General features: G+C 48.0%; 1 protein-coding gene across 1 annotated transcript; it reads right to left on the reverse strand.

Moving 5' to 3' along the window:
* Positions 1-259: 259 nt before the first annotated feature.
* CMTM3 (CKLF like MARVEL transmembrane domain containing 3) lies at positions 260-15391 on the reverse strand. Its single transcript, XM_066194976.1, has 5 exons — positions 14966-15391; positions 6496-6651; positions 4717-4812; positions 3396-3513; positions 260-2060 (listed from the first exon to the last, which is right to left on the reverse strand). The coding sequence occupies exons 1-5, from the start codon at positions 15074-15076 to the stop codon at positions 2032-2034; spliced, it is 510 nt and encodes a 169-aa protein (XP_066051073.1). The 5' UTR covers positions 15077-15391; the 3' UTR covers positions 260-2031.
* Positions 15392-15544: the final 153 nt, after the last annotated feature.

A 15544-nucleotide genomic window follows, 5' to 3' on the forward strand; every position in this document is an offset into this window, starting at 1 on the left:
TTGTTTACAGGATTATTGGCTGCCAAGAGAGAGCATTGAATCCCCAATGTCTACTCAATATTTAGAACTAATTCTTAGTTAATGTTTTTCATCTCATGCCCTAAGGAAGAGGTTTGTCCTGTGGCTGATCCCCAGGGCTGGCTCCGAGCTGTGCCCTCTCCCCAGCACAGATTTAGGATTCCTTAAGTCACTGTCCCTCATGCTGGGCAGAGGCAAAGCAGCAAAATCAAGGCTTCAAGTAAGTAAAGACGCCAAACACTTCTATTAAAAGAGGTTTAATCAGCATGGTTTCTAAATATTAACCAGCTGTACATGCAGTACATTTTTTACTTTAAAAAAAAAAAAAAAGAATACAAAATGAGTATAAAAATGAGCCCAGGTCCCCTGAACATCACAGTGTGTGCCAGTAAAATATGACAAGGGAAAGAAACACGGGATTTGGTACAGGAAAAGGTCCAAAGAGACATTTCTCTAAATGAAAGATTGTCAAATTTAGAAGCAACCACTTGTTCTGCTTTTACTCTGTCAGTGGTCAAGAAGCAGGAGATGTAGGAGCTGCCTGCTGGACAACTCTGAGCCTGACCAGCACTCCCTGCTCCCTGCCAGCTCCCCTGTCCTGCTGGCAGCTGCCACAGGGAACTGGAACCCAGGTGCTGATTTTATTCCAAAGGAAATCTGCCTTTATTGTTTTATCCCTGTTTTTCACTTACTCTGTTAGTACCATCTGCTCTCATTTTAATCACACCTGTTCTGGTACTGTATTCATTTTTAAAACATCCATACAGGTTTCTTTGCCACAGATCCGTCTAATGCCATCTGTGAGGAGCGTGCCACGCTCTTCCCAAGTGTTTATAAATGGACACAGATATTCCAAGATAGGCTGTGCTGCCTGTGAAAACAGCCTGTCAATTCAGAGGGCTTTTCCCCTGGAACACACCACCACCGGAGAAATCACATCCTTCCAGAGGCGAAGAACCAGCCCACCCCACCCACACCCACTGAAAAAAGGGGGCTGGGGGGATGAATTCATCGCAGACATTCTGTAGTTTGGGGTTGGTTTCTTGGCCTTTTCACAGTGGGAAGGAGGCACTGCCCTCCTGGGGCCTGGGCACCCTCAGTGTGGCAGCACCAGCGGCACAAGTGCAGCGCTGGTGACACAGCAGCACCATGGCCCCAGCACAGAGCAGGACATCAGGCACTGGTGCCTGGGACACAAACACCTGCAGGGTCCCCAGGCAGCTCCTGCTGGGAGCTGACTGCCAAGCCTGCCTTCCCTGGCTCTGCAAACACTCCCAGGGGCTTCCACAAGAACAGGACAGGGCCGCCCAGAGCTGCCTCACCTGTTCCAGCCCCATCCTGTGATGAAATTGCAGCAAAGGGGATGTGACTCCATCCAAGCAGCTTAAAACAAGGGATACTGAATGCTTGATGAGCCAGCTGCCCTGCAGCACCATTGTACTTGGAGGTTTGCTCTTGCTGCAGATTTCCAGTTATCACTTTTCCTTGTCACAGACAGACGGGAGATATGACAGTATTGAGACCAATGCGTTAACTGTGATCCATGCCTTCAGTGCTTGGGAGCATTCAGACTTGGGATAAAGAAATACTGTTAGTTAGTCAAGAAAAATACAAACAAAGGCATCCAAACCTCTCTTCTTTGGCATGTCAAGAAGTCTAAAAGCTTTAAGTGTTCGAGGTTTGGAATTACGAAAGCACATTAAAAGCTGCAAATGTTAAAAATGCTGTTCCCATTTACTCAGGACATGATGTGCTGAGTGGGGAGGGACAACAGAGAATTATGCTGTGCTGTTCGGACAGAACTACTGTAGGATCTGTAGCTGTCAAGGAGTGTTTAAGGGCACTGGGAATAGTCTCCTTTTCCACATCACTGCCCTGTCTGTGCTCTGGGGATTCCATAAACAGTGAGGTGGAAAGAAGCTGAAATGAGGGGATATTTCAATTGGCAGTGCATTCAGCAAAGAGGAAAGTGCTCGATCATCTTCCCTTCATGCTTGGTTGGTGTTTGGTTCTTCAGTCTGAGTCAGAGTCGGAGTCCTCATCTGAGGGGTGAAACAAGGAACAAAAGTGAAAATGCAAAGTGGAAATCCCCCCCAGCTGTGGCTCTGGCTGGGAGAAAGAGGCTGCTCTGGCAGGGAGTGCTTCAAAGGACACAGTGGGGTTGGGAATGAACACTTCTGTGAAATGGCAGCTCTTGCTGACGTGATGGGACCTGAAATGGTGTTAGAAGGAGTTGGGAGATGCTGCTGAGAGGCCCTGCTGGTATCCTTGCTGCTCTGAGCACTGCTGTGTGCTCTGCACCTCAACACCCCCGAGAGGAGAATCTCTGAGATGCTGAGAGATCCCACCAGGCCCACAGAGCTCCATCCCTCTGGCCTCAGCGCTTGAGAGCCCCTGTGTGAGCACAAGTTGGGGCTGCAGGGCTGAACCTTCCTTGCATGGTCACAAACACCAGCAAGAAGCTCTGTGACTGCACTGCTGCGAGTTTATGTGTTTGTGTCTCCATCTCCAGGGGAAATAGATCTAATCTGTGTCCTAATTCTGCACCCTTGCCACCTGATCATCTTCTGAGGGCAGTTCAGTTTTTAGCTTTTACAGGCTGTTTTCTGTTCCTTTAATTCTCTTTTTCCTTTGTCTCTTTTCAGCCTAAAGCTTGAAAAACACGTAACAGTCTGCTAAAATCCCCAGAAGAGACTGCCAGTGCTGCTGTTCACCTCCCAGGATTCTATTCACACCTCGGGTGTTTGGTGTTGTGGGGGTTTAAAATGGGGTGTTTGGGATATTTTTTTGTTTGTTTTTTTTTAATCCATGCACATGCAATAAGGAGTCACAGGGACATGATGCCTGATTTGGGCTCCTGGAAACTGCAAAACAACTACCCCTGTCCTGTCTTGAACTGGCTTTAAACACCCACCACCTTCTTTTTACCTTTTTCTAAGGGGATCTGTCTGATCTGAAGTAGACTGTAATAGAAAAAAGATTGATAACAACCTTGTTAATTTTATGCCGTTTGACCCTTGGGTTTCAAGGCCATTTGCCCACAGATGGTCAAAGCTGATCATGAGGCAATCATGATAAGGAAATGATAAAGAGGGAAAGGAAATCTGTGCTGCATGGTGATTTCTACAGTTGGATTTGGGGCTTTTCAAAGTTACATGCTGTGAAACTCTGAGAAACTTCACATTCCTGGCTTGCAGGTTATCTTCATAAATCACTGGAATTCCATTTGCAGCTTCCTAACTGAGCAGATCTGTGGCAGACAAACCCAAGAATAGAAACTGCTCTCACTGAGCATGAGCTCTTGCTCCCTGCAAAGGGTGAACTGGAGAGGGAAATCTCACACTGCAGCTCGTGTAACAAGCAGGAATTTTACCCACCTTCTGTCTTGCACCCCTCGGGGGAATCGGAGCTGCCCTGCTTGAGGAAAGTGACCAGGTCATTGAAGGTTATGTAGAAATCAATGGCAAACACGATGGTGGCTGCAAACCCAAACACCTGGAAGGGCAAAATAACACTCTCCTTAACAACAGCTCCTGTCTGCCAGGGACAAACCAAACCCAACCAAACCCACACAGGAAAAACTCCAGGGTTGTTTTGGCCTGTGCCTTTCCAACAAGGCAGGGAAGGGAAATGGTTTGTGACACATTGGTATCAACTGAATCACAGCTGATTTGGGAGCCTGAGAAGTGACCAGGAGTGTCCTTACCCCTCCCCTAGGCTGCAGGCCTCTCGGGCTCTGGGCACGTTCTGGGCCTCAGCACCCTCTGCATCTCCACTGCCCCAGGGCACCTCTGCCACCAAGAAATCACCTCCCTTTCTTGGGAAATAATTTTCCACTTGTTTGCAAGGAGATGTGTCTATTGCTGAGTGAACTAGACAGATTAAAACGATTCTGGAGTTCCCTCTCCAGTGTCAGAGCAGCAGAGCTGTGCCAAGCACAGGCTGGGTGCTGGTCTGGGAGCCTGGGCTGAGCACACTCCATTGCTCCATGTCTCACTGCAGGGACAAAGATTAAACAAGGTTTGGATTTGCACTGTGGGATGGTTTGGGAAGGGCTGCTGGCTGACACCACCGGGCATTGTTCTTCCCAAGCTTAAAAAATTGTTATGCAAATTTTATTTATGTTGCATACATTATTGATGCTTAGAGTCAAGTTGCAGATGCAGGGTCTGTATTGTATTTCTGGCCACAAAATGTGAAGGCTCTCTCCTGGGCAGTCCTTGTACTGAAGGGTAAAATGACTCTGCTCTTGTTTCAACTCATGCAAGTAAAACTAAGCAGGAGAGGCAGGAGGTTGAAATTGCTTAATTTAGACTGGCCTTAGCAGTTATAGGTTTGGGTTCTTTTTTTTATCATCATCATCATCATCAGAATTATTATTACTATTATTATTCCCTCCATTCGAGGATCTTGACACTCCTTGCAGGAGCAGCTAGTAAAATTAAAAAGCAGAATAGGTGCTTTCCCTAAGGGCATAGTTAACACTAAGCAGCTCTGTTAGCATGAAAAACCTATTCATTGGTTCAAGACATGTTTTTCTGAATAAGGGACCGTTTCTTCTTTGCTTTGGGTAAATTAACTCTCAGTTAATTGAAGAAACTTCTGTGACTGGTCGTGGGGTCATATTTGAACTGTTTCTTAAGTACATCCATACTGAGTTCACCACAACACTTGGGTGGAAAGCTCGTGCCTACTCACCCCTGCTGCTTTAGATGCTCCATCGCTGTATTTTGAGACAGCAGCAATTGAAATGGCAAAGTAAATAATGGCAGCAGTGACGCAGCGCAAGAAATCCTGTGGAAGAAGCAACGGTGCATTCTCAGACTGGCCAAGGATTTCCTCTAAAAACCACTCTGGAAACGAACACCCAGCCCCTCTGTTGTTGCATCAGTGGCCTTGCTGGCATGTGACCACATCCTGGTTTGCTGCAGAGGAGGAACTGCTCATCTCTGAAATATTTCTAAATAGGAGAAGACGTGAACCTTGGCATAAACTTCTGCTCTCAACGATGCTGGGATAAATCCTGCTTCTACCCTGCCTGTGTCAGGCAGACCTTCCTTCAGCCTGGGAAGGGCTGTGTGGGCCACTTGCCTTGGAGCACAACAAGGGCTTTAATGGAAAAATCGTCTGAAATGCCATAAAAACCTCATGTTTGAGCGCTGGGAACTCCTGCGGAACCAGAGGCTCAGGAGGTCCAGGCTCCTGTGGGAACGGGTGCCTGTGCCTCTGTGGGTGCAGGGCTGTGTGGTGATCTCCAGGGAGACCTGTCTGTGCAACTCCTCATTCAGGAACCAAACACTTGGTTTAGTGTTGGAATGATTTATCCTTCCCATGTCCACTGCCAGCTCCAGCAGCCTGCCCCAGGAGCAGGTGCCTGGCGTGATCCCCGGGATATGATCTGCTGAGCTGTGCCCTGCCACAGCAGCAGGGGTGTCTCTGCAGTGAGCTTTAAGCACAGAGCTGTGCTTCCCAGGGCACAGGCAACTCATGGGGGCTGCAATAAGGGCACCCTCAGCTCTGCTCACAATTAGCTCTTCTGCCTTTCTAGAACAGATGGAGGAGTAAGATCCTGTCTCAAAGCACAAATCCTGCAAGAAACCTGACTCCTCTGAAGTCAGGACAAGGTCAGTTATCTACATTCTGTGCCTGCAGTATGTTATAGTAATGGCCATAATAAACACACAAGTGCCTTTTTTGTCTCTGTTCTGGAACCAGATGCATGTAGAAAATGGGAAAATGATGGAACTGAGATTACCAGCCGAGAGCTGTGCACAGTTGTAGCCAAAGTCACTGATACTGTTTTATGTCCCAGTGGCCTTGCTAACGTTATTTTCATACACTGAGAGCTCTGATTCAAACCTCACTGCAATGAACTACTGATGGTACCAAAAGAGAATCCGGATTAATAAGATCAGCGGGGTTTTTTGAAGTATTTGTACTGCAAAGCAGCTGCTCCCTTTGCAGTGATATTTGAGGCTGCAGGGCCATCCAGTGGCCAGGGCTCTCCTGCAGCCCCAGCATTGCTCCAGCAGCCACTGGGCTCTCGTGTGGGCATGAACTGGCTGGAATTGCCCCTTCCCAGAGCAGCTCAGTTTGCCTGAGGGTGTAACTCTACCCGAGAATTTGATCACAGCCTGATAAAGTCTGCCTGTTATCAACAACACACCTGTTTCCCCCTCTGCAAAGGTGGCAATAAGGAGCCCTCAGCAGACTTGGGCTGATGCTGGCCCTAAGGCATTTGCCTGGAACTGGGCATACATTCTGTGCTTTGATAAAGCCATGCTTTGTGTCAGCACCCAAAAAGCTGCAGTGCAGAGCAGAGCATGGTTCAGTGTGCTTCTGAACTAGAGGCAGCATGGACAAGTTTCTAGCACGGCAGTAAAGTTGTTAGAGTCCCCCTGAACTCCTGCCCAGCCCCTCTCACTCCCCTCACATGCACAATTCGATCTGAAGGTTTCTGTTGCACATCGCACTTACCGCCAAAGGCCAGTAGACTCCTTTAAACTTCTCATTAAGCTTTGAGGCGTAGGCAAAAAAAAGAAACAGTGCCAGCAGAAACTCTAGGAGTGGTGCCATCATGAAAGAAGCTGCTAGAGATGCAATATAGCAGATAAAGATGATAAATGACAGCACCTAAAGTAAAGGGAAAACTCGTAGTTATTTGCATGGAATAGCAGGGCTGCAGTCAGCTGAGCAGCTTTGAAGGGTTGTTTTCCCTGTGTATTTCTGTCTGTGCTGCTGCTGTCATAGCTTCACCATCCTGCTTTTTTTTATTATTATTATTTTTCATTGGGCCAAATGATTTTTCTTGTTCAGCAAGAAGTAATGGTGTTTATTTCCATGTGTGTGAAATCGCTTTTCCGGAGTGCTGGGTGGATTTGCACTTCTAGAAGTCAGTAATTTGCTCTGGATTGTAAACAGCTCTGACAACATAATTCTGAAAATAGAGTGGGGTGTTGCCAAGCAAGCAGAGCTCTAAGCTTCCAGCCGTGACAGCTCTCATTTGAAACTCAAAGCAGTGCTCAGACAGCCTGAAGTAACTCAGCATTTATAATCTTGGAGTTGAAAGAATAAAGTCTGATGATGATGGATAGAAAAGGGCCAAGAATTAATTGTTCTGCGATTTCTGGAAGTGTCTGGTTCCAGTTTTCCAGCGTGGCAGCTGTTTTAGAGAGTAATAGGACAGATAACTCCCATAGATTTGTTTTATCTCCATAATGTTTCCTAACTCTAGTAAATAATAAAAACCAGCATTTTTTCCCCACTCAATTGAAATGCCTTTAGAATATGGCTCAAAATACAAAGTTTCACAATGGTGGAACAACTGAAGAAAATGCATTTTCACATAAACCAGGCAGTACCAGAGTGCTGCCCTACACTCCTGGACTGTGTTTGTAAAAGTGGAAGGTGAGGGAACCATGGAGAAGCTCAAGAGCATTTTCAGTTGTTGTACTGAGGGCTGGTCACCCCCCCAAAAGAGGCTCCAGTCCTCCTCTTCCACTGCCTTGCATGGGAATTGGTTGCTTTTTCAATCAAATTAGCTTGAAGTAACAAAAGTAGCCAGGGTGCTGAATTACACATTATTGTGTGCCAGTTTACACCTGGGCTGCTCTGTCCAGCCTTTCCTCCTGGAGACAAATCTCTGCCTTCCCAAAGCTCAGGGATGCTTTTGGTCAGCACAGACTGAGCATTAGATTGCAAAGATTTTTTTTAAACTTCTAATTCCAAATTCAGACACTGACATTCCCACTCACATAGCAGTGAAAATAAATGGATTATTTTCCCCCAGATGGCACATCTGAAGGCAGATGTAGCTTCCTGCAAAGGAAGTCAATGCATTTACCTCATTACATTTTAGCTCTGCGGATTTGTTTGCTGATACTATGGGTTCCTGGGGACCACCTGTACCTCAGAAAAAAAACCATCACTACATTTGAGTGATAAGGCTTCCATAATTATTAATTGGTAATTACTCCTATGAGACATCAGTCAACCCTCAAATACATGTATCAAAAAAACCTTTTATGTTTCGGGGGCAACTAAGCAGTTCAATCCCACTGAAATAATTTCTTGGTGTAATTAATTATCCAGCTTTTATTCTCAGCCTGTGCTTTGGGGAAAGCAGTCAGTGCCTGAGCAGGATGCTAACAGCTGGAGTAAACTGTTTTCATCCATTAGGACTGGCTGGTGAGGTTAGAGAGGATGTGACATTTTTAGTAAGAGACTATATTTATCATAAAACGTCTATGCATTGTTCTTGTTTCACTGGGTTCTAAGAAACTGAGCTGGGATAGTTTAAACAGCTCACTTCTGCATGGGTCTGCTAGCTTGTAATATCTGCCCCCATTTGTTGGTGTTTACCCCATTCTGATTTGTTTATTGCTCACAGAGCCTCTCTGCAGGTTTTTCTCATTTTCATAAAGGGGAGGGAGCTCATTCCCTGCATCTCATCCTTAGTGTGGTATTTTCTTTCTATGAGCTAAAAGTGACAAGAACTTTCTGAAGGGAAGTGGATTCATCAGAGCTTGACAACTCCTAAGAGGAGAAAGACTTCCTTCTTCCTACCACAGCACCTTAAGGTGGTCCCCAAAGAACAGACTGCGCTTGCTTTGTGAATCCACTTCACTTGCATTTCTGGAACATAATTTAGACACAGTTCTATGTCTTCTTGGATTAAAAAGGAATCACCATCTATACAGGACATTTTCTTTTGGTTCTTGTGTTGAAAAAATATCCTTTTTGTGGCTAAATGCAGCCATGTGTGATGGTTGAGTTGCAGGCGTGGCCAGCAGCAGGGAGTTAGTTGGGTTCAGGGCAGGTCCCACTGACCACAACCCATCCAACGGCAGATCCTTAAACCTGAACTAAACCTGGGGATCTCTTAGGAAAGGAATACGTGCAGTATTAAATAATACATCCTACTGGAGCAGTGAGGGGAGGTGGAGGGGCAAATTCCAGATCTGTGAAGTGATGCTGCACAGCAGATACCTTTGATCTCAGTTCTGTTTGAGTCAGTAACTCCTGGGCTCTGACTGCCGTTGCACTGAGAAAAAAGCTTTCCTGTCGAAGTGTAAAGTGAAAGGAAGAGCCTTTGTGGTCTGTTCTTATCAGCTTTATGGCAATTTGTGCCAGGGAAGGCTCCTGCTGTCTCCTCTCAGCCCTGGGCAGGTGTGAGGCTCAGCTGGACTCAGGGAGAAACAGGAGCTGTTCTGTGGCAGGAACACACCAAGGAGTCCCCAGTCCCAGGTGCCGGGGATCCCTGCTTCTGTGCCAGGGAAGCTGCTGAAGAGACAGATCAGTCTCAGCACTTCAACCTTCTAACTGGGTCTGACCCAGAGAAGCTGGAGAAATATTAGTTGTTTATTTTAAAATCTGGTTACCAAGCCAGCTACTTGTTCAAACCAAGCCCTGCCTGACTGGCAGATGACAGCAGTGTCCTGCTGCCTGCTCCTTAGCCCTGAAGGTCAGTAACTGTATTCCCAACTTCCCCACCCTCAGCGGTGGGATTGAGTTCAGCCTGTCCTGCTCTCCACCTGTCAGCATCCCCTGAATGAGGAGAGCTGCACCTCCAGGCACACTGAAAAAAAGAGCACCTTTTGATTCACAAGAAGCCACTTGATTTCAGTAGATTATTGACGGTATTAGGAAAGGGGAAAGACTCTGATGTGTGGTAATTGGTCTGCAGTTAACCACCATTCCTCATCCTGGAGGCACTCTGAGACTGAAAGGGCCCAAGGAAGATTTTATGTGAAATAAACATCCATAAAACAATGGAGCAGATTTTGAGAATGAAGATTTGAAAGATGATATTTTTGGATACCTTAATCGAGGGAAGGCTGGAAGGCACAGGAAAGGAAGGGAGGCAGACCTTGGAAAGAGCCAGAGGAACAAAAGGAAGGAGGAGCCCGAGATGGTGCATCATCTGTCAGGTGACGACCACGGCACTGCACCTTGGTACTGCACCTCCTTCTTTGGTTTTCTTTTTTTCTGTCTCCTGACACGGATTTTAATGCCAAACTTCCTTGGCAGCTTGGCAACAGTCCTGTGTAATACAAGAGCCCACAAATTGTAGGGTTTTGATGACATTTCTCATTTCTCCTTGTGTAGAGCTCATTTCCTCTTCTGGCATGTGGAATGCACAGGCTCCTTGAGCAATATTGGATATTACTTATAACTGTCTTTTCTGAATTACAGAAGTGAGCAGGTGCCTTTTCTGGTCATTTAAGTGCACTGCCACTAACACAAGCATTTGATGTTATCTCAAAATTTTAAAAATACACCTCTCCTTGCACAATACAAACACTGCAGTGCCAGTCTGCACCCAGAAATAATGACATCTACCTATGTACTCTTCCAGACTTCAAGTCTTTGTGAAACATCTTGCAAACTGAAACAGGCTCCAAAAACTCAAAAGCACCTTTCAGAATATATCCTGACCCCTCCAAGGACTGTCAAATGTTCCACTGCACATCAGACTTGTTCTGCACCTCTTATCCTGGAGCTGTGTTTTTCAGGGTCACTTCAGAGAAAGGTCAAGCAATGGGACCTTGTTGTTTTTCTCACAGCTCTGTATCTATGCTTAAAAAAAAAAAAAAAAAAGTCAGCTAGAGAGGAAGTTTGTGAGGCTCCATGCAGTTGCGAGTTCATTTCTAGCACTTTCAGAAAGCACTGCAGCTTCTGGGAGAAAAAAAAAAGTAGCAGTGTTTTATCAGTTTTGTCCATTTGTATTTACACAAGGTTTTTCTCTTCCCTTCACTTGGGATTGCACCCTCAACACTGAGAGCAGCCAAGTCTGAGCTCTCCCTGAGCTGCTGATGACAGGCTGGTGTGACTGCTGCCAGCTTCACTGCGAAGGAATATCTGCATGCAGGCAACTCTAATGCAGCAAAGGGCGGGACAGGAACCTTTCACAGCTTGGCAGTTGTAAAGGTATAAAAAATCGTGGCAAAAAAAGCAGCCTGACTATTCACTGAGCTCCTTTTATGTACACTCCCATTCACACAAAACCCTTCTTGAGTATTGTGTTTCAGAAAGCAACTTTCCCATTTAAACCCATGTAATTATTACTTAATATTGTGTTGCTGGCCTTCTTAAAGTGGCCAGGCATTACGAAGTTACACTTTATTGTACAACTGGCTTGAAGTTCAAGGCCTAAAAAAATAATGCGGACAGTGGTTAGAGAGCACGGTGCCCCTGAAGGGAGGGAGGCCTGAGCAGTGCTGAGGTCATGGCAGCTCCAGAGGTGTTTGCCTCCCCTGAGGAGGGAGAACAGACCCGCTGGAAACCACTGGGAATATGGGGATGCTGGGAAGGCTCTGCCATCACTGCACCAGCTCCCCATCTCCTGCTCCCACCTCCTGCCCCTCACCTCCTGCTCCCACCTCCCTCCCCAGGAAAGAACAGCTCTGCCAAAGGCTTTACGAGTGGGTAGCAGTGTCATCTTTTGGACGAGAGTGCACTTTGTTCTTGTATTCTTGTCAGACAAAGTGCATCACTCAGCGGTCTCCGCTGTTCAGTTACTACTTCTCTGTTGCACTTGTGGAGGTGAAATTCCTGCTTCCTTCAGAACTGGCTGCAGGAGAGGCCTTCTGGCTACAGACCCTGAGAAAGGCACAGGGGCCTCTTCAAAGGAGACTTTGCACCGAGCAGCTGCAGTTTCAGTTACGGAGGTCAGTGCAGAGGAGACTGAAAAGACAGGAGAAAGACAGGAAAAGAGGAGAGAAATAGGCACAATGATTTCTACATCCCTTTATGTCACCACAAAGGCGGCACAACTTTACCTACTCACACTGCATTTTTATAAAAACAAAATAAAATGGAGTGCCACTGCATGCTGGCTTGAGGAGACTGAGGAGATGCCAATTAAAGCAGCCACAAAGGCTTGAGTGGAACAGCCAGGTGAGCGGCAATCCACAGCTGGGGATCCTGCCTGGACAAGCTCTGGTGGCAGTGTGAGAGTGGCTGTTAAATGATTCCAACACAGGACACAGGGAACCGAAAGCTCATCTCTTGAAGGGTGGAAAAGAGCAGGGATGAGATGCTGACCTTCAACACAGCAACTTGAGTGGTTAGGAAAAATGAGTAGCTTAAGAAGAGTGTTAAAATGTGTGGAAGAAACTGTGACATGGGGGGGGGGGGAGAATAGAGAGGAAAAAAGATTAACCTGTAAGATTAAAAATGATGGTTAGAAAATGGAGGGAACAAGGCAGTGAGAATAAACAGAATTAGGAGAGATAGTGAAGCTTATAAATGTATTCGATGCTACTGCTTCTTTCTCGCTTTACAGCTGTCCAAGGTGGAATAAAACATTCATCAGGCAGGTTACTGGGGAGGTGGACGGGATGTTCCCCAGAGGTCCCATACCACCCCAAACATTCTGTGATTCTGTGGAGATCAAAAGAAAAACGAGCAGGGAATGGGGGGAGGATAACTTGCTTGGCTGAAGAAAATTTGAGATTATAATTAAGCCTCTAGCAGTAATCAGCTCCACCACCAGCCTGACCTGTTCCAGGGGGAAGCACCAGGATGCCCAGTTTACATGGGTATTGCACCGTGCACTGCACCATTTACATCAGTACTGCACCTGAACATCCTAAAGATCCTCTGTGTGGAAATATTATTTTCAAAAAATGGCTCGAGAGCTGCAGAAATAAAGTGCATTTCTGGGGAACTGCCAAGCTGCTGAATAATGTGACCCTTGTAAGAGTAATGAGGACCCCGCTTTGCTTCTGAACAAAAGGCACCGTTCAAAACGTGTATCCCTGAATGTTATTTCCATACATTTATGCAGAACCCAACCCCACCCCACATTAGCATTGTGTCAGAGGAAAAATTAAACACTCAAGATGAGAAATACCAAGCTAAAGATGAAACACAGATTCAAACCACAATAGATTTCACTTGGACTCATCTTCAATTATTTGGCACCACATTTCTCTAATTGTATACAGGCTGCATACTCTGGGGCCTGTGTTGTCTTCAAGGGTTTCTTCTGGCAAAGCTGAGACAACTGGAGAGAAACTACTGCTGCCTCTTGTCTGCCAGGAAACCACGTCCTGAGCACGTGGGCTTGGCCTGCAAGGAGCACAAGGAAAGCTCTCGCAGATGGGATTTTAGAGCTGCTTTCAGCCAGCCAAGCCCTTGGGAAGCCCCCAGTGGCCTGACAAAGGATAAATCCCTGTTTTGTCAAGACAGAGCACTTTTTATTACTCCAAGGAGGCATCGTCAGTACTTCTCTATGACAACAAAAGGGTGAGTCTGATCCCATGACCAGAACAGTACTCCTCCAATATGTCATCATTCTGAGATGTTAAAAAGCCAGACTGTCTGAAAGCCATCATTTAGTGGCTGTAAGCTTGTAAAGGAAATTCCAGTGTGTGTTATAGAATGTAACAAAAATATGTGCCAAAGGAATCAGGTTAGCTGGGCTCTGGTATCTTCTAAACGTGTGGGTTTGTAAACTACAGATGCTGTGTGGGTGATGGGGTACCTGGAGGAGGGATAGGGTAGCTGGCATTTTTTTGGTGGAGCTGACAAAGCCCGTGGCCTCTTGCTACCCAGCCCGAGGTTTTCCCCACCACAGAAGTCATCCTGACCTCCTGAGTGAATGCTTTTCCTCTCAAAGCCAGCCTCACATCTGGCTGTTCCCTGTCTCTCTGCCACAGGGCAGTGCCCACAGTCTCACAAACTCTCAGAGCTGCTCCCCACCAGCTGGTCACAGACCATTCTGCCTCCTTCTGCCAGTTCCTTATCTTTCTTTTGCTGGAATATCCTTGTTTCCTTCCACTGAGCTAGCACAGTGGATAGCCAGAGACACCGTGCACATCTGAACAGCGCTCCGTGGACCGGACTGCTAGTTTGGGCTGTCTTGATATTTGACTATCTGCTGCCAGAACTCCAGCTAACTGAGTGTTTGAATTTATCATTATTTCTAGCAAAAACTACGTTGGACATCTAACTTCAATCAATGAGCTTCCTACTTAGAAGCTAAATTTTGGTGTGAAATACCCACTCCCCACGGGGCGAGCAATGTCCTTCCCCATCACGTGGGTTCTGTTTCAGCTGTCAGGTTTTAAGCCTTTACACGTAAAATTCCACAAAGTCTCACACCAGTCACTGCCCTGGTCCTGCTGTCACACTGCTGCTGATCCTTGTGCCCTCCTGGGCCGGTGCCCGGCCGCTGTCCCTGCACCCCAGGGCTTTCCCTGCGGGCAGCTCTCCAGCCAAGGGCTCCACGGCCGCGAGCCAGCGCATCCCTCCGAGGGCAGGGACAAACACGGCTCCGGAGGGCTCGGGACAGCAGCCGAGTGACCGGGATGCACAGCCTGATGCCACACACATTAAATTCGTCAGTAAAGTCTTTCGTGACACATTCAGGACGGGCTGTCCTCCAACCTGGCACCAGCCGATAATGCAAACCGCAGCCGTAGTGGCTACTGGATTCCCACTGCAAATGGCTTAAAACGAAATCAAAGCGCTTTTTTACCGAAAAGAGGTCGCCGATAGCGAAACACACGTAAGGCACTGGAAGTCTAACGTTTCAAGTTCTGTCTCTAACGTGCTCTGCCTCAGCTACGCGAAATCCATCAGCTGTCAGCCCTGCAGTTCCCCCACTCCGGTGGGGCTGTTTCCCCGTTCTCCCCTCGGTTGTTGTCTCCCGTCTCCCGTCGGCTGTTGTTCCCCAGCTTTTCCCACAGTTGTTTCCCCCCCGTCTCCCGTCGGCTGTTGTTCCCCGGTTTTCCCCGTCTCCCGTCGGCTGTTGTTCCCCGGTTTTCCCCGTCTCCCCTCGGCTGTTGTTCCCCGGTTTTCCCCTGGGTTGTCCTCCCCGTCTCCCCTCAGCCGCCCGGCGGAGCGGCCGGGGCAGCTCGGTCCGGCGGAGCCCGCGGGGTCCCGCCCGCCCCGGGGGTGGCTCCGGCAGCCCCCGGCGCCGCTGTCCGGTCCTCCTTACCGACTCAGCGAGCAGCAGCTGTCCCTTGCGGGAGCGCAGGAACTCGCGGGGGGGGAGCAGCGAGCTCAGCCCGGGCGCTGCGGGGGCCCCCGCGGGCTCGGGGTCCTCCATGGCCGCGGCGGCGGGCTGGGCTGGGCTGGGCTGGGCTGGGCTGGGCTCGGCCTCAGCTCCAGCCGGGCTCGGGCTGGGCGCGGGCTCGGGCTCGGGCGCTCAGGCTCAGGCTGGGGGTGGGGGGTTGGCCGTGGAATTTTTTTTTTAATTTTTTTTTTTTTTCTCTCTGAAGGAGGGAAGCGGAAATCGTGACACTGCGGAAACGTGAAAAAAAAGCTTCAGCATCCCCAGCTGTGGGGGGCGGCCCCAGCGCCCGCCCCCAGCCCCGGGACAATGGAGCTGTGCGGCTGGAGCGACACCAGGAGCTTCTTGTCCCTGCCCCTCTGAACACAGAACCACCGTGCCCTTGGGGCTGGAAGGGGCCGCTGGAGGTCACCCAGGCCAAACCTCGCTCAAGGCTGAAATTTCAGGATCCAAATGCTTCGGTGAATGCTTTAACGTGCAATACACAGGGCACAAGAAAATCTT

This window comes from Chamaea fasciata, unplaced genomic scaffold (assembly GCF_029207755.1).
Source record: "Chamaea fasciata isolate MVZ Bird 193981 ecotype frontalis unplaced genomic scaffold, bChaFas1.0.hap1 SCAF_12, whole genome shotgun sequence".
NCBI classification, from domain to species: domain Eukaryota; kingdom Metazoa; phylum Chordata; class Aves; order Passeriformes; family Sylviidae; genus Chamaea; species Chamaea fasciata.

Coding starts and splice junctions, on each gene's coding strand:
- CMTM3 (XM_066194976.1), bottom strand. CDS start 15,076: ATGGAGGACCCCGAGCCCGCGGGGGCCCCCGCAGCGCCCGGGCTGAGC. Junction 4,813..6,495: donor GAGTCTACTGGCCTTTGGCG/GTAAGTGCGATG, acceptor CTTCTTCCACAG/GATTTCTTGCGCTGCGTCAC. Junction 2,061..3,395: donor CGAGGGGTGCAAGACAGAAG/GTGGGTAAAATT, acceptor TTCACCCCTCAG/ATGAGGACTCCGACTCTGAC.